The sequence below is a fragment of the Anarhichas minor genome, unplaced genomic scaffold (genome assembly GCF_050575085.1).
Source record: "Anarhichas minor isolate MPS153535 unplaced genomic scaffold, ASM5057508v1 ptg000017l, whole genome shotgun sequence".
In the NCBI taxonomy this organism is placed as follows: domain Eukaryota; kingdom Metazoa; phylum Chordata; class Actinopteri; order Perciformes; family Anarhichadidae; genus Anarhichas; species Anarhichas minor.
In genome coordinates, this window is record NW_027466463.1 from 4,154,299 (window position 1) to 4,173,708 (window position 19,410).

Genomic DNA, 19,410 nt, shown 5'->3' on the forward strand with positions numbered 1-19,410 from the left:
AACCGCTGACCCTCTGATTGAAAGACGGCCCTGCTATCCACTTAGCCACAGTCACCCCAATGTGTGCTGTCCCGGGTGCTGAAATGCAGAGGAGTTAGATAGACAGACAGTCTCAACAAAGCCAGGTATTTTATGTGAGGACTATATGTTTGCATGGGCCACAGTCTATCTATTTATTCATTTGTTTATAGACTTATCAAAATCATTTTTGATGGGCTATTTTTCCCCACCTTGAATTTGACAATAATAACAAAGTAAAGTACAATGTAAGTAAATAATGAGGTAAAAGTTTGAGGAAAGTATGACAGTTTGTCACCCCTCTCACTGCTGTTTAAATGCACGGGCTTACGGGTTTAAACCCGATGGCCTCTATATATACAGCATATACATGTGTATATATGTGTATATATATATATGTATATGTACCCTTCTGCTTTCTCACCTGATAATAGAGAAGTGTTATCTCGAGGCTCTCACATCCAACAAGGCTAATTGAATCTTAACTTGATGAAAATGTATTCATAGGTAGAGATGCTTCATCATAATGTCTAATTGTCAGATTAGTTATGTGTGTAATTGGTCTCTTAATAACTTGGTGATTATATTCCCATTAATGCCATGTAAATCATTGTTAATTGACACAGTGTGCAGTTAGCGCTGGAGACTCTGGTCTGGTTATGCAGCCAAGTCAGGCTTGGCAAACTGCAGCCTTTCATTCCCTAAACACAGCCTGACTTATACTAAGCTTCTGCAAATGTGTGTGTGTGTGATCATGCATTGGTCCAGGTTTGACAGCGAGAGCCCCCACCAGATGTTGGACGCCTTCCACCGGCAGATCCAGGAGCGGGAGGCAGTGATGGCCTCCCTGGTGGAGTCTGCCAGCCTATTCGAGGTCACCGTCTCCGAGTACAAACAGCTTCGACAATGCCGGTAAAGCCCAAAGCTGGAAGGAGAAAATACCACAAGTCTGTGCCAAATCCGGAACTAATGAGCCGTTAAAGCTGAGATGCTCTTTTACATTCACAGTCAGTATCTGAAGAGTTCCAATTTTCATGCTGGTGTAATTCATTCTGTCCACTTTTCTCTATTCCCAAGGCGTGAGGTGGGCCTGCTGAAGGAGCTGTGGGACATGGTCACCGTCGTGGAATACAGCATGGCGGCATGGAGGATGACCCCCTGGAGAGAGATCCATGTGGAAGACATGGAGCTAGAGTGCAAATGCTTCTCTAAAGATATACGGGGGCTAGACAAAGAGGTGAGACAAGAGGATAGATCAGGATATCTAACTAGCTTAAAAAGGTTGATAGGAAAAATGTATCTTAACTTAGGCACAGCAGGCCCACCAAGCTTTGGCTTTCTCCACATGTTGAAGAGGTGTGCAGTGGACTGTACTAAGTTCATCTGCTCTCACGTAACCTGCAACTGTTAGCATTTATGGCTAACAGCTTATTGTTTCCGACAGTTATGTCAGCCATTAAAGTTAACAGTTGCTGGCTAGAAATGAGAACATGTTTTTTTCCTCCTCCTTCTGAAATCGAGGACCAATTGTTTGAAACAAGATTGATAATTTCAAGTAAAAAATCTGCCCCCATAATCACTGTGAACTGCATTTTGTGCTCCGCAAAAACATAAAGCTTGTGTAGCAACAGTAAACTAGAAGGTCTGGGCCTAGCAAACAGCCAATTGGGAGTTAAGTGCCTTGCTCAAAGGCAAATAGTTTGTGGGAGAAAGGAGAACTTCCTTATTTATTCTCAAATGGGAGTTACAGGCCCTTGAGCAAGTCGGGACTAAATGTGTGCAAATGCATGAACAACTTCACTGGAATAAATAAATCCTGAGCTGCACCTTCAAGCTCCCTTGTCTCTGTCAAAAGCCCAAGTACAGATTTCTGGCCTTTGTGTCTGATAGGTTCGAGCATGGGAGACCTTCACAGGCTTGGACTGCAGGGTCAAGAACCTGCTCACCTCCCTGCGGGCCGTGGCAGAGCTCCAGAACCCAGCCATACGAGCCCGACACTGGCATCAGCTGATGGCTGCGACGGGAGTCCGCTTCACCATGGACCAGGTTTCCTATTTATTTTAGAGATAAGCAACAACATACTGCACCTATTTTTCAGTATTCATGAGCTGTACATTTGCTACAGTTTCTGTTTTTAATATCTCAAACAACCAGTGTTAATAACATGCTGGTTATTTAAGGGCTGGGATACACACCATGCAGTTTTCTCTCTCAGCTCTATCAACATGATCCTCACTAGGCTTGTTTGTTCTGCAGAAGGAAGATCAGATGAGGGTTGTTTGTACTGTTTGTACTGATCCAGCGTTTTAGTTTGAACAAAAGTGTATTACAGAGACTATATAGGCTTTATAGAACTAGTCTTATAATATACCCACAAATCCACTGATTGACATTTAGCAAGTTGCAGATTCTCCAAAGCAAGAGCAGCAGATGGAGCTACCTGGAGGGAAAGACAGTAAAAGAGGAGACACCATATGACAAAAGGTTCTTCTGCCATGTTTTGTGCCTGGCTTATTTTTACAACAGGCAGTCCTTTTGAATAGCTCCCTGGTGATATTGATTCATATGTTACATGTTCATAATCATGTAACTGAATGATGAATCTAACTCACATACTGTAATTAACACTGTCTTGGTTACAGAAGCTGTGGCAAGTGAAAGTTTAAGCTAATGGCAGTTGATTCAATTTCAGTGCCTAGAACTATGTACTTAGTTGTAGCTCATGATTTTAATTCCTTGAGTTTGCCAAACAAAACTTCTCATCATACCGTTGTTTTAAGCAGGTCAGCTTGAAAGCTTTGAGCTGAGACCTCAGGATTTGGGATTGTGACGCAGCTCATCCTGTCAGTCTGGGAAGCTAACGAAGCTTAAGATGCTACACTGCTCAGTCGTATTATCAACTGCATTCCATTAGGGCCTGAGCACCGACGTAGTCAGAGCGGAGGACCTATTGTTATTCTAATGTTTATTATTAGGGCCCGAGCACCGACGAGCATCAGCCTACTTTTTCATGGCGAATAAACAGCGTTTAACTAAAACTCACAATATTCATGATGAAGCATCTTCAATGTCTTAAGGCTGTTCTTATCAAATTTGAGACTGATCAAGTCAACTGCCTAGGAGGAGTACATCAAAGTATAAAGTGTGACATAGGAGTACAAAAGCTGAAAAATGCGAAAGGTGACAAAAAAGCACAACATGGCGGGTTTACTGTAGCACCCCCTAGTGGTTGAGTGAAATGAAAACGTCAGGGTATGTTACAGGATGCAATGTAAAAATCTAGCGATTTTAAGACAAATGGTTGAGAAGTTATGTGTATTGATATATAAGCCACGCCCCTAACAAGTTTATTGGTCCATATCTTGTAAACGCAAAGAGATATCAAAAAGTCTTTAATACAGTTTGATGATGTAGAACCAATAATGATCCAGAGCAAATTGGTAGCAGACTGGTAGCAGTCAGACTCGGCGTGTAAGAGGAGTTTGCAAAAATGTGTTTTTCCCAATATTCAAAATGGTGTAAAATCTAAGACGGTGGAGTTTAGGGGTCTGAGAAGCTTTTTATTAGAGTTAGCGGAGCTGGACATGTGTGTCCAATTTCAAGTAAAACGGACAGACTGGCCGAGGGGCGTCGCCGGTCCAAATTCTAGGGGGCGCTAGAGAGCCATTTTTTTACACACTAATAAGCAACCTATATCAGATGGCTATATTCAACAGGCCTGACAAGTGTGCAAAATTTGGTGAGTTTTCGAGTATGGCAAGTCCCCCAAATATGCACCCGATGTACCATGCGTATTCGGATTTCAATAGGGTCTTCGCGGCCCAACGTTGTCGGTTGCTCGGGCCCTAATAATAATTCTTTGGATTTCAATAAGGCCGTTGCCCGACTTCGTCAGTGCTCGGGCCCTAATAAACATTAGAATAACAATAGGTCCTCCACTCCGACTACGTCGGTGCTCGGGCCCTAATAATAAACTTTGGCATAACAATAGGTCCTCCGCTCCGACTACGTCGGTGCTCGGGCCCTAATAATAAACTTTGGCATAACAATAGGTCCTCCGCTCCGACTACGTCGGTGCTCGGGCCCTAATAATAAACTTTGGCATAACAATAGGTCCTCCGCTCCGACTACGTCGGTGCTCGGGACCTAATAATGGTCAGACAAATTTCTCATAAAACCCCTAGCTAGCATCCTGTGGTCGGTGTAGGAGGTTAACACTGCCACCTGCAGGCAGTATATGTTGCTGCTGCAGTAATTGTCTTTGCTTATAGGAGATGCAAGTTAGACGGAGACTGCAGGTGTGAACCCTCCCTACTGTGCGTCCTAAACTGAGACAAACAATCACAGTAATCAGCTAATGTGGCTGAGATGAAGTGTGTTTCTCTGAGCAGGAGACCACTCTTGCTGACCTGCTGAAGCTGAACCTGCACTGCTTTGAGGAGGAGGTGAGGGGGATTGTGGACAAGGCTGTGAAAGAGATGGGAATGGAAAAAGTCCTCTCTGAGCTCAACTCCACATGGACAGGTACAGGAAGTAACTGTCCTTTGGTCTGTGGTGAACATGAGAGTTTTTCATTCTGCCATCCAGAGTTAATGCCCTTTTGACAAAGTGTATTGATCCCATCCAGGTATGCAGTTCCAGTATGAGGCCCACCACCGGACCCAGGTGCCTCTGCTGCGCACAGACGAGGAGCTGATCGAGACGCTGGAAGACAACCAGGTGCAGCTACAGAACCTCATGTCATCCAAGTACATCGCCCACTTTTTGGATGAAGTGTCGTCATGGCAGAGCAAGCTGTCCGTGGCCGACTCTGTGATCTCCCTCTGGTTTGAGGTGCAGCGGACATGGACCCACCTGGAAAGCATCTTCATTGGCTCAGAAGACATCCGTTCACAGCTGCCTGAGGTTACACACTGATAGAATCACATTTATGCACGCACAGTAAATTACAGCTCTATAGGTATAGAATACATCACGGACAAGCTCATATGAATGCAGGCCTTGACCTGCGCTCTTGTCATTGCCATATTAACCCAGATAGCACGGCTCTAAGAGCTGTTAATTAAGAATGCGTTAATTGGCTCATACATAGTTTAGAAGCTGAGATTACACAACTATGTAATTGCTCCCGCGATGTTCGAGTTGTGCTTAAACCCAGATGTTTGCTATTAAACCTCTGATTCCACTCTTTTTCTTTTGGGAACCTAAATCCCTTGGCTGTGCTCCCTCGTGAAATCCTCTGCAGGACTCCAGACGCTTCCAATGTATTGATGCTGATTTCAAAGAGCTGGCAAACGGCATGTATCAAACGCCAAACGTAGTGGAGGCCACCAATAAACCGGGCCTGTTTGGTAAACTGGAGGATATCCAGAGCAGGTGAGAGATCTCTCTCTTTTCCTACTCCCTATGTTACCAGGAGCACTCTTGTACAGGGATTATAGCTCTTTCACTTGGATGCACACACTGACTCACTCTGTGTATTTCTCTGCAGGCTGTCTCTATGTGAAAAAGCTCTGGCAGAATACCTGGACACCAAGCGTCTGGCCTTCCCGAGATTTTACTTCATCTCTTCAGCTGATCTGCTGGACATCCTGTCTAATGGGACCAACCCACACCAGGTGGCTCCACTCATTTTTGCTAAGGGGGTAGCAATGCATTTATGCTTCAGTCTGTTCCCTGTCAGCAAAAACAAATTTTTGCTTTTTCACAGTTTTTAAACAATTGCACCATTTATCTCTTTTGATGAGTGCTGTTGACTATTGTAGTACCCGTAGTGTCCACACAGGGGCAATGTTGCTTACAGTTTTGCCGCCTGCTCCAACCCCATCATAAGGACATATTCTCATGTATTAGCAGCATGGAGAAATAAATCACTGTTAAGCACAACTTGCTTCCAAATCGCTCTAAAGAGGAAGTTAGCAGGCATGCTGCAGAACATGTCCTGTCCGCCAATAAATGATTCAGAATAACGGTAATGAAACGTTGATCATTTGCATGGTGGCAGAGAAACCACCATTCAGACAGTGAGCTGAGTGTAAATTGAGCCCGAGCTGAATGTGCCTGTCTGTTTGCTCAGGTCCAGAAGCATCTGTCTAAGCTGTTTGACAACATGGCTAAGATGCGATTTGAAGCAGATGGAGAGGGGAATCCTTCTAAGACTGGTCTGGGCATGTACAGCAAAGAGGAGGAGTATGTCCCCTTTAATCAGCCCTGTGACTGCACTGGACAGGTAAAATACACCCGCAATCATTTATTCATGTCTCCAAAATTGTAGTACCATAACTTCTGTAGGTTGAGCTAAATGCTAAAGACATTTATCATCTTTATTGGACTTACTGCTGACAGTGGCAGTACGGTTGTCTGTAGATGAATGTAATAGATGAGGAAATTCACTTACCTATCCTGTTCTGTAATGGAAGAAAATATCTATCAAATATAGATATCACAACCTACAATAAAGTAGACAAATGAAATTGAGTCTGTCGTTGCTCCTGGGGTTTTGCATATCAAAGCCCATAAATCCATTAATTTTCCATTATATCCTATAGTATTTGCCTGACTCCACTTCCACTCTAATGCTTATTAATGACCTCATTAGAGTCCATTGATAAGAAAGCCCGTCGGTGCTCACGTGACACACATTGCAATGTTTTTCTTAATGTGTATCTACGGGCTTTTGGTTTTTGTGTCAGGTGGAGGTGTGGCTGAACCGGGTTCTGGACAGCATGCGCTCCACGGTTCGACATGAGATGACCGAGGCAGTGATGGCCTATGAGGACAAACCCAGAGAGCAGTGGCTGTTTGACTACCCGGCTCAGGTAAACATGCTCAGTGGGATGCGTGTATAGATTTAACTGACAACACTCTGGGGATTTTTCCTGTTAGTCACAATGTTTTTTTTTAAAGTATTTAATACTCTAAATGGTAAAATGTTGTTCCTGTCACTGATTCTAGTGTCTGAAAGTTAGAAACCAGCAACCAACAAAAAAAACAAATACAGTTCAGGACTTTAGAGCCGTGTTGAAATGAACTTCAGGATCAGTAGTGTTTACTATATAAAATAATAACAAATAAAATAACAAATAAAATATTTTAGTGCTACAGGACCAACAGAGGACCAAGGTCAAACTGTAATTCAGCGCAGTGTTTTTTATTGACTGTACATTAACAACGTACCACTAAAGTCACTTAGAATTCAACAGTGTTAGCAGTTTGCCGCTGAGGGCCAGATGAAGTAAGAAAGGTGTTTCCAGCCTGTGATTTACTAAAGCAGCAGCTCATTACGCACTGAGCTCAGGGGTGGGATTTCATTTTGATTACAGAATATTTACTTTGACCAACTCTACCTGAGAAAATGTTGTTACTCAAATACTAATTGAACATATTATTAATAACAATATTACCTTTAGCATATATCTAATTGTTGATTTAATAGGCACAAATAAACACATTGATGGTCATCAAAAAAAGCGCTCACTTAAACGGATATTGGTTTTATTAGGTGGGCCTTTTTTCAGGTGTCCACAGCAGTATATTGTGTTGCTCTCGTGTCAGTACTCCTGCCCTTTTCTCCAAACTGGGGGCGTGCTAAACACACAAACTATCTCTTTAAAGAACAGAGTATTATCGAAAAGGAATTTCAATATTTGGATGGAGGAGAAAAAACAAGATTTGCCTATCAGCAGTTATTTTCAAATGACATGCCCATTAATGGGCACACCACACAAAACCTGCTCAGCCCATCTCGTGTTCTTTGTAGCTGACATTCCACACTGCTCAGCAAAAATAGCCATGGCAGACAAATGTAAATTCTGCATCTCAGTCCAACTTTTCCCACTTATAAAGAGAGAATTCTAGTTTGTACAGGCAAAGGGTTGTCAGTTTTATGCTTGAAAATATCTGGACATGCATATGGACATATGTTTCATGTGTCTTTACTGGCTCAATTCCCAAATATGTTGGATTCAAGTAAACATTAAATACGAGAAATCCATCGACATAAATCCTATCAACTGTACTTTTCTACAGAATCTGCCTGTGATTTCAGTTATTACTTCTGATTCAGGTAGCGTTGACCTGCACTCAGATCTGGTGGACGTCTGACGTCTGCATGGCGTTCGTTCGTCTAGAGGAGGGTTATGACAACGCCATGAAAGAGTACTACAAGAAACAGGTGTCCCAGCTCAACACCCTCATCTCCATGCTGATTGGGCAGCTTACACCAGGCGATCGGCAGAAGGTCATGACCATCTGCACCATCGACGTCCACGCCAGGGACGTGGTGGCCAAGATGATCGCTCAGAAGGTGAGGGGGGCATGCTGGATAAGTCTGGACAAGAACCTGAGCAGTATAAATGATCATGCACACACCATGATTGCCGCTGTATTTTTGAGAGGCTATTACCAGTGAGTAATGCACTCAAGATATTCAAGCAAGGCGTGTCATTACCATAAGGAGAGGGTGGGAAAGCTTCGATTATTTATGGCTTTGTTTCATAGCTTGGCACTCTCTCTTTCTTTTAGGTGGAGAACTCTCAGGCCTTCGTGTGGCTCTCCCAGCTGAGGCACCGTTGGGATGAGAAGGAGAATCATTGTTTTGCCAACATTTGCGATGCCCAGTTTCTCTACTCTTACGAATACCTGGGCAACACGCCACGATTAGTCATCACTCCTCTAACAGACAGGTACGGATGTCATCCTTGGTGTCTTCGTTCAGACTGACAGGCAAGGAAACATCATGATTGCTTGTCAACTGACTGATGAGTAAAGCTATTTCATTTAGCAGGCTTCTCATTTCTACCTGCCAACCCTCGATTTTACTGTAATGACAACTGTCACTGGCAGATTTGATCAGCTACAGTTAGCTAACTAAGCAAATGTTGGCTCCATTAGTTGGTTGAAAACATGGCTGACTTTTTAATGTTTCCAGCGAAGTGTTTTTAAAAACAGATCCCTGAAAGTGGAGTCTTAAATATGCATTTGATGGTTGCACACATGATATGGCATGAAGCTACATGTCCCAGGAAAACGTTCCTTACCACTTGATCGATGTAGACGACATGGAAACAAATATGGTGGGAAAAAAACTTATTTTATTGTATCATCAGTCTGGCCTACATATTTGGACTTTTTACTGTTCTTGTAGAATGAGGACTACTGATGTGTGTGGTGAGAACAAGCTCGGCTGGATTGCAAACTTAAAACTAAGCAGGACATAAACTCCAATATAGCAGCACCTGGGACCGGCTTCCACACAGTGAGAAAATACTACACAGCAGATTTGCTAGTTGTGGTTTGGTCTTTTTTTAGCAGACAAAGTGTAGTTTTCTTGATCCTTGGTCTTGGTTTAGCGCTGGCTTAGGTTAACAGCCAGACATGCTAGTGATAGCATCTTATGTTAGATTCCTCCTTTTGGTCTTGTGCTTTAGGTTTAGGAAAGGTAAAACAAAAATACATCATTCTACAAACTCAGTATTTCTGAGTATCTGTCTAACTACAGCCCCACGCACATAATATCATCATGTGGACGAATCCAACGCTTTACAGGCCTGCTGTGCCTAGTTACGGTTGCTATGTTAAATCTGTTTGGGGAAAGGTTCGCTCTTGGAAAGAAGGATATTTAAGTATTAAGTCCTGTACAGGCTCATCAAACATGGCAGTTTACATTAAGCCCAATCAAAAATCATTAGAAGTACATTCTCAAAAATCTGTGTTGATGATTTTTTTTCCTTTAATTGAAAAACTGACTAGAAGATACGAGCTCCTCGTCTAATAATGAGAAATGATAATGTGATGCGTTTTAAGGATCCTCATTTGAATCACTATGTACACCCACCACAAATGGCTTTAGAACAAGGCACTTTGTTTGCTCACATGCACATTTTTCTGCAGCATCCCTGATAAAGTTTTAACTCCACAGAGATGAATACCTGCCTCCCAGAGCCCTTTGGCAAACTGCAGCGTTTGACTGTGCGCTCTTTTAGACTGACCAGAATTCCCTTTGAAGCCTGAACAATCAGAAACAATGGGCTTTGATGGCCTGATCAGCGGCCATGTAGCAGGACTTCACCATATGGTGCAGGCCCTCGCTGTGGCTCGCTGCGACTCACACAGTTTGCCACTGGCTTTCATTTCAACAATGGCCCATGGACCAGGGGGGTGGGTGTCAAATCCTTTAATCCAGGACTTGAGAGAACAGCTAAAAGCATGTTTGCTTCATGATATTGTAACACAACTGTCTTTGTAACAGAGCCAGCAACAGAGAAGATGCTGTTAAGTAAAAATTCCCGATGTCACCAAACACCACAGTAGTTGAAAAAAACAACATTGTTCACTAACAAGGCAAGTTTATTTGAAAAAAGTGCTTTTCTTTAGAGATAAAAATGCAATAAAACAAGATAGAAAGGAAACATGAGGCAGTATAAAAAGACACAAAGGTGACCTTAATAGATAAAAAAAACACATCAAAGTTATAAATAATCAATAAGCAAAGCTTTATGAAATATGAGCCCGAAATGTAACTAAATACAAGGCAGAGATTTGTATTTAAAAGAACGGAGAGTTCAGATGACCTGAGAGGTCGGGACAGTTCATAACGTCCTGTAGCAGGAGATTCAAAATGTATTTTTTGCTAGCGGTCATAGAGGGAATGTCAAACCATACATGTGCAGTTGCTGTGAAAATATGTTTAATGAATACAGGCAATACCACACCCACAGGCCAACAGAGAGAGGACGGGGGGGGGGGGGAGAGTCAGATGGACAGACAGACAGACTGATAACCGTTTCTTTTAAAAACACTGTAATAAAAGAAGTCGCCCAGTTTACTTCACACTCTCGTCTTCTATCTGGCTTTAGTTATTCCATGCAGGACATTCTCATCCAGCCTCCGAGACGACTGGTTGTTGAGACTTTTGGCCGTATTTCAGGGGACAGCCATGAAGGTTGTTTGCTCTGGTATCCGGATGATACACTGTATACAGATGGGATCATTTGTCTTCTCTGAGCTCCTGTCTCTTGCTTTGCTTTCCAATATTTTGCCCTTCCATACATCATCTATTAACCAGCAGCTCATTAAAATCATTCAAGGCAATATTCATTGTGTTTATTGTCCTGATCAATAACGTCCTGATTGTCTCCATCAGTTCATGTCCATGATGCTGCTGGTTTTTATTGATACTAGATGGGCAGAGTGTTTGTTAGTCTTGACAGGTTCTGCAGGAGAAGCAATCACTGGTGGCGCTAATCAGCCTGCGTGATAATCAAAGCACAGGAGCAGATTCTATTATCATATAATGAGGTTATGTATGAGCCGACACCAAGACATTGTCAGTGCTGGTTATGACAGTGTCAATTCAGGATTTGTCATTTGTACGGTGTGCAGTTTTAGTTATGCTGGCTGTAGAAGCATTTATTGAAAGTCAGTCTGGATCATTTAAAGGGGCAGCTCAGCATCCAGCTGTTCTCAGTTTGTATTGAATTTTAAAACAAGTCCTTTCTGGGAATATATCACTTTGGTTTGAAGAACTGGGATTTCTCACCATAAAATACGTTTGAGTTTAAACACAGAACTGTAGTTAATGAATCACGGATTGGTGTTTGCTCTTCACATATATATTATATTATGTGGTGGTATTGTAATAGAATAATAATTGGAATGTTGGAAGTGCACTTGTCTTTGAGGGGAGGAAAAAACCAGGTGTCTTTGTGTATATGGTGCTAACACACAGGCATGGTAAAAATCCTGCTTTCCTGGATATTTGTGAGAATTACCAGGAGCTCTCAGTTCCTCCATTTCCATCATGCATTTTTACAAAGACAGGTAAACAGTAAGGAGTATGGCATCAGACTAATGATTTGTCACTTTGTCAGTGTTTGAAGAGCAATTATAAAATTATTTATTAAACTTGCATTTAAATGATGCATTAATAAATTAAAATTGAAAAACAGAATAAATCTACATTTACATTTGCTAGGAATAACTGTTCCCTTCATCTATCAAAATTCAACATTTTGAACTACTTTTATACTATTTTCACTTTCTCTCAAGGGTGAGGATAAGATAGCTTGCCTGGCTTGGTCAAAGTTCAACCCTCCAGGTGTGTCCATATAGTGTCTTTCTATATCACCACTCTAAACGTCATTGTATGATACGTTTGTCCCTTCGCTTTTTATTATTTATTAACATTTTCCACCATTTTGAATTTAGTGAAAAACACATTTTTGCAAACTTCCTACACGCTGAGTCTGATTGCTTCTAAATTTGCTGTAAATCAGTATTGGATCTATATCATAAAATGTTATCAAAACATTTTTAATATCTCATTTCGTTTAGAAGATATGGACCAATGAACTTGATAGGGCGTGGCTTTGTTTTTCAATACTCATAACTTCAAAACCATTTAACCTATAATTGTGAATTTTGTCGCATATGTGTACATCGCATCCTGTTATGCACCCTAACATTTTCATTCCATTCAACCACTAGGGAGCGATACAGTAGTTAGTCCATTTTTGGCTTTTTTGTAAATTTTCATCATTTTCAGGTGTACTTTAACAAACTCCTCCCACAGAATTCATGCGATCAACTTCAAATTTGGTCAGGATGATGTAAAGACATTAATGATGAAAAGTTCCTAAAATGGTCTACTGCCATTGAACGACTTTTGTTTTATGTGGCGCCCATTGCCGTGGCAACGCGTCATTCGTCATGAAAAAGGAAGCAAATTGTTCTGTGGCTTAGGATGCTCAACAAGCCTTGGGACTTTGCACAGGTGTCATAGGTGATGAAAATAAATATTTCATATGGCTTTTTGGCTTGACCGTTTCAAATTGCCTTGATATCGCCCCCTACAAATATTGAAAAATGCAGCCCCAGCGCTACATTTGATCTACATGTATGACATTTGGTAAGCACATGTGGAGACTTAAAAAAAAACAATTTAGACCATGCTCTAAAATTAACAGGAAGTCGGCCATTTTGATTTTTGTGTGAATTTCCCTTGATTTCTAGTTGCTATACTTTAACGAACTCCTCCTAGAGACTTTGTCAGATCCACTTCAAATTTGGTCAGTACAATTTAAAGACCTTTACAATTAAAAGTTACTCAAAGGTTTACGTTTGATGGAATGGCGTAGCTTTGGCAGCCATTTTACGTGATTCGCCATTAACCTCTTTAGCCCGAGCGAAGCCCAATTGGGCTTCCAGTACCGGTACCGAGGTTCCGAATGGACTTTTCATCAAATAATATGAAAAATAGCCCAGACATATAAAATACCGAAAAAAAAAAAAAAAAGTCCGAGCAAAATCATCGTGCAGGTCTTTTTACGCAATTATACACAGTATACACAAACTAATTCAATACACTAGAAGATTTATCACAATATCAGGATTTTTCTGCAAAAAATCCGCCAACTATGCAGCAGAAATTCATCTTTCATCACAAAGCCGGCAGCGAAAATGGCCGAAGGAGACATGAAATCGCATGAGGGCTCGATGCGGCGTCGACCCAGCGTGTCCAAATAGACCTCCGACAAAGCATTCAAAGGTCACAGGACAAACCCCAAGAAACCGCACACTGCTCTCGAGAAATAAAATTGAAAATCTACATACCTTTTGGCGATTTTCGTCCAGAAAAAAACAGTTAATCCATTGAAAGCTGCTGCAGCGCTGTAGTGCATTTCCTGCTCTGTCTGCCGGCATTGAAATGAACGTGCTGTGACCTGGCATGCGAAAATGGCCCGCATTCTTCGCCTGGAGCAACCTATTTTTCGCATGGGGGTCGAGCCCACCTTATCAAGATTTTTACTGACTAATGTCCCTCAGCATTCCAAATAACACCCCTGACGGCTTTCAATGGACTATTCCGGACCCAACGACATGTCATATACCTAAATCGGCCAATCACAGGCCTTACAAATCTCACATACACACTGAGTCAGAGCAGGTTTTTTTCATGAATGACATGGGGACATGTAATACGTGTTGTTCTATGACTTTTGTGTGGTTTTAGGCCAAGTTAGGCATTATTTAAAAAAAAAAAAAGTTCAATAAAAGTGCTTTTTTTCAAGCGAAACTTGAACTTTTTTCAATTTCAGCTGTGCCATAAGTGTATCAGTTATTAACCAGTAACATATACACAATATTTCCACAATTTAACACATCTCACAAGTGTTACCAGTATTCTAGCATAAATTAATTTAAATTATTAAAATAGACCTTGTAGTTAGAGCTTGGACTCTCTATGGGTATGTGTATGCAATTTCCGAGCAGAGGGCTAAGTCCACTGCACTTGCTCAAATCTGTCCCAAACTTGCCATACTTGATAAGAGTCATGGCCTGAGGATGTCTACAAGGCAATTTTCACTCAAAGTCATAGCACCACCTACTGGCAACAGGAAAACAGCGTTATGTGACAAACGGCCTCCGATTTACATAACATTTACATGATGTGGTCAATACTTGATATAGAGCAACATAATGCATGTGTTTGCATGTTATCTAGAGCCACATAGTGGATACAGGAACTGGTGGAATATTTGCACTACATAATTTCCAGCATCACAGAGTCCAGCGGGAAAAATACGTTAAACTCCGGGATGCGTTGTCCAATGGTCGAAGACATTCACGGCCGCGTCTGTTGGCATCACGCCAGTACCCCCGGGACGCAGGAAGGTGCGAGGGCCCGTACATCGCTGCTTGCAACTTTAATTTAATATGAGGTTCAAATTTTTAAATGTTTTATTTATAGAACAAATCATTTTAGACTCCATGGAAAAGGTCAAACTCCACAGAAAAAAATGTCAGTGCCAGGAACTGCACTTCTCTCTGTGAGGAGACGATAACCCCTGAGCTAACTTGTTGCCATAGATGCGTAAATTATAACTGAAATGTGCCACTGTGAATGAATAAAAGTGGTCTTTTGCCATTCTTTATAGATGAAAGAGCATACGGTTGAATCAGTCAAAATCATTGTCTTTCATTGCTACCTGTCAGGTTCCATTCCTCATCAGTGATGCATGTGTGTATATCTCCACTATATTTAGATGCTACATCACCTTGACTCAGTCCCTTCACCTGGCCATGAGTGGAGCTCCGGCAGGGCCTGCAGGCACAGGGAAGACTGAGACTACCAAAGACTTAGGTAGAGCCCTTGGGGTCATGGTCTATGTATTTAACTGCTCTGAGCAGATGGACTACAAGGTGAGTAAGCACGCATGGGTATCTGCCTGTTCACGTAGCTAATGTGCATAGGCAGCCGCCCATATTATGCATGTTTCTTTTCATCTTCGCCTTTGTCAGCAAAATGGTATGCATTTGTCATTAAAGTTGTCAACCCACCTTAATGCCCTTCTCTTTTCCTCTTTCATATTTTTTTCTTTTCATCTTTTGTTTCACTGCTTCCTTCTTGAAAGTAGAGCTGATTAGATAAACCCTGATTGTTTTTTCTTAATTACACTTTGTCAAAATGCCCTCTCTGTACCCAGCCACCACCTTGCTTTATTATGCCATTTTGTATACTCTTACACGCATACTTTCTGCATCGTGAGTGCTCAGGGGAGACATAAACATAATCTTGTGATCCGACTCACTCCGGCTTCCCCCAGACAGGCGGCATCATTACAGTATAGCGGCGTGCAGCACCCCCGGCTATACACACTGCAGAAAGGTGGCATAGAGAAGTGCTAATATACTCCAGGAGGAACACAGGCACTAGAAGCTGGCTTCAGAGCCCCACACTGTTACTCATATTCAGTTATGTATACACACACACAAGCTGAATCAATCCACCATTCAGCTCCAGTTTGCGTCAGAGAAGGTTTCCTCGGCCCTGTAATTGGACAGAGAAGTCATCCTGGTCCAGCTGTTCACCTGCTCTCAAGTTGATGTTGGGAAAACTAAAATGTGGTTTGATGACATTTTAGCCTTTCTCTTTCTGCCTGTTTTATTAGTATGAGGCCTTGTGTATGTATCATCCTGTTGTTGTACGTTTACCTTCAGCCTGCTGTGGTGCTGCACTCTGCTAACTTCAATGGAGGTTTTTCCATATATTTTCTGTGTAATTGCATGTCTGTTTCACCACATGCCTTATCAGTCAGTCAGACCGGGTGTCCACCTGTGAGCCAGCCTGACTGCCTGCCTGCCTGTCCTGCAGTGACCATCTGAAAATTTGTCTCTCCCTGTCTCCATCCACAAGTCCTGTGGGAACATCTACAAAGGCCTGGCTCAGACGGGGGCATGGGGCTGCTTTGACGAATTTAACAGGATCTCAGTGGAGGTGTTGTCTGTGGTGGCTGTACAGGTAAGAACAAGTCCAGTTCCTCTGCCTCAGGTACTCCACAAATCCCATTCAGGTCGAGACGTCATTGTGAACGCAACTTGTGTGTATTTTAACCCCAGGTGATGGAGCTAAATGTGTGAGCTGTCATCTTATTTACAAAGTGGTCTATCCAAATCAAGTTGTGGTCAAAACAACCCCTTGAAAACAGCTCTGCAAAAGTAAATAGTCTCTTTATCACCGATTGCAAGCGTAAATTGCTTCAGCTATGAGACTAATCCACCCAGGCTGGCACCTTTGCACCCAAGAGCTTCTTCATAATTGGATTCTTCTCTGATCTGATTTGAGAGTGAAGGATGGAAAACCGCCTCCTTTGCTCACATCTTTCAACACTAATAGCAGCAACTCTGAATGGACAAACTCTAAATTCTCAAAGGACGTGCTACGATAATATGGTGAGTTAGTATTTGCTCAGTGCTCCTACAATCTTGATTTACACATGTACAAATAGCACATTTGTAATTTTGAGGTTTTTCTTTTTCAAATCAATCATCTTTGTGAACTAACCAGTGACGTCAGTTTGACTTTTGTCAAGTTCTTATTTTTTCCATAATAGAGTTTTTTTTGTCCACTCCATATGAATATGCATTGAAGATAGATTTTCAATGAAACATTTTAGATTTTGAAAATACACCTGCATCCAGAGAACAGTCAACAGTTTATCTTAATAACAATTATCAATACTGATTTCAGAGCCATGATCTGAACATTTAACAGCTACTGGATATTGTGTGTCGACTCAATACTCTGTCATTATCAATGCTACTAATAATGAAGATATTTGACTGGGGAATATCACGACATAGATCATTTCAGGTCTTGAGAACGATATACATCTGGATATTGCATTTTTTTTCCTGCTAATTCAATATATATATTACTACGCACTCCGGATTAAGCTACGAACACAAAGCTAAAAGCTAGAAGCTATCAGAAAGCAAGAGAATTCGACACAGATTCCAGAGATATCTTGAGAATTTCTCTCCGTGAAACCATTACAGAGATACAGCCAACAAACACCAGAAGAACACACCGCTCCACCGCAAAAAACCATAAATGCTTCATACCATGAGCTGATTTTCTTGAAGAGAACGGATAAATCCCCGCTTATTTCAATTCAAATACGTGTTTGACGTATATCCTGTGTGTTTCTGAACTGTTTCCTGAAGAAAGGGGGGTCAACCAAACATGGAGGGATTTCACTTCCGGGGGTGTCGTTTTTTACGCTCGGCGAGGCACGGCGCAGTTTTGAGTTTTACTGGCTAACGATTCTGTCAATCAAGCCCACGTTACCCCCACTCATTTCTATGGACTATGACGCATCGAAGGAGGGCTCATTCACTCAAATCGACCAATCATAGGCTGAGATAGCCCCACATACACACAGGAAATCTGCAGTCAGATGAGGATGGATCCATGGTTCACAGACTCAGAGAGGATTCAGGCTCTTAATCTCGGGTAACCACTGTTGGTAACGTAGAGGAGCGTGTTTGGGTTATCAGCATCTAAGAAACTAAATTCTCGACATCAATAGAATTATTAATGTCAGTAACAATTATTAATGATTATTAATAATAACGGGGCACCACCCTGCGGACAGGGACCAATAACCAAACTATAAACTAAGTCTCATAATGTCAATAGTCTGAATTCTATTACACGTTTGGAGTGAGAGTGAAGGTTTGAGTTCGAGCACAGGCCACTACATCCAGTTATTATTACACACATATGCACAAGTAATCACAGCCGACTGCTTTTTAAAATATAACAGTTTATTAAATAAAATAATAAATGATCAAATCAAGTAATATCAAAATCAACAAACACTATCATACAATTATATGTCTAATACCTAAAGTCAAATGAATAAAGTGGGGTAAGGATATGTATATAGATATATGTACATGTATATGTGTGAGTGTGTGTGTGAGTGTGTGGAAAACGAAGGGGGGGGCCTACTCAAACAGTGATGGTAGTAACCTAAAAAGGGGCGTGTGAGCCTACAAGCAAAGATGGCGGAGTCTATTGACCCGCGACAAGATAGCTGAGAGGTGGCTACGTGTAACCACGTGGGACGGCGCACAATGTGGGTTGGGACAATAGATTACGCGACCACGTGTCTGAGAGGTTCACCCAAAATCAGTGAATCTAACTATGTGTGTGCGGGTTAGTAGGAAGAGAGGGAGACAGCGAGAGAGAGAGAGAGAGAGAGAGGGAGGAGCTCTGAGCGCGGTGCTCGGCGCTGCAGTGAGAATGTGAGGAACAGCTGATCATTCGTAAACTCTGCGGTCGGATTCTGAACCGACCGGTCACGCTTGTACGGTGATAGTTGCGGTTCTAGATCTCACTCACAGAGCCGATTTAAAGAAGAGAGAATAAAACCAAACAAAATAAAATAATCCCCAAACAAAACAGATCTTTATCACTGTGGTGAGATGCGAGTATTGCCCTCTTATCACCCCGGAACTCAGTCGGCGAGACGAGGCTCCGCCACCGTAGTTTTGGTCTTTGAAGTGATAAAATCACAACCACTAGCAGCGACGGATCTAATGCAAACAGTTACAGCAGGAAATATACAATATAACGGGACTCCGTGGTCCGCGATGCTTGCGCAATAACACGTTATAACACGACAGTAACTTAACATAACAAGATACAGGAATAACAACGACATAACGAATAGGCTAAATTAAGCTAATGCTAAGCTAAGCTAGGCCCAGATACCAGTAACTCTTACTTTGAGAAGCTTCGTTCGGTAGGGTCTGTTTCCAGTGGTAGGGATCACTCGGTCCTCGAGTAGCCGCTGGCTCTCGGTGGCGCGGCCTCGGGGCTGGCTGGCGCAGACTCGGCCTCCTCGCTGCAGAGAGGGGCTTTTTAACTTCGGCTGAGGGACGAGGTTTGGGTCGTCCTTCCCGGAAATCTTCGGCGAGGAAAGATTGTTACCTTCTGCCGGCGGTGTGTACACAAAAAGGGTGGGAGAACGGGGCATAGGAGTTATCCGTTCTCGCACTACAGGATCCAAAACTCAAAATAAAACACAGTCTGTTCGACCAGCG

General features: G+C 42.1%; 1 protein-coding gene across 3 annotated transcripts in view; it reads left to right on the plus strand.

Annotated features, from left to right (window-relative positions):
• Positions 1-19,410, plus strand: part of dnah9 (dynein, axonemal, heavy chain 9) — a 158,608-nt gene that overhangs the window by 35,611 nt on the left and 103,587 nt on the right. For all 3 annotated transcript variants that reach the window (XM_076093111.1, XM_076093109.1, XM_076093110.1), the window contains 13 exons: positions 787-930; positions 1,096-1,255; positions 1,909-2,064; positions 4,410-4,542; positions 4,646-4,923; positions 5,264-5,394; positions 5,510-5,636; positions 6,095-6,247; positions 6,711-6,836; positions 8,084-8,323; positions 8,542-8,702; positions 15,063-15,219; positions 16,214-16,318. In XM_076093111.1, the coding sequence (XP_075949226.1) occupies positions 787-930; positions 1,096-1,255; positions 1,909-2,064; positions 4,410-4,542; positions 4,646-4,923; positions 5,264-5,394; positions 5,510-5,636; positions 6,095-6,247; positions 6,711-6,836; positions 8,084-8,323; positions 8,542-8,702; positions 15,063-15,219; positions 16,214-16,318 (2,071 nt within the window). The remainder of the gene's footprint in view (positions 1-786; positions 931-1,095; positions 1,256-1,908; positions 2,065-4,409; positions 4,543-4,645; positions 4,924-5,263; positions 5,395-5,509; positions 5,637-6,094; positions 6,248-6,710; positions 6,837-8,083; positions 8,324-8,541; positions 8,703-15,062; positions 15,220-16,213; positions 16,319-19,410) is intronic.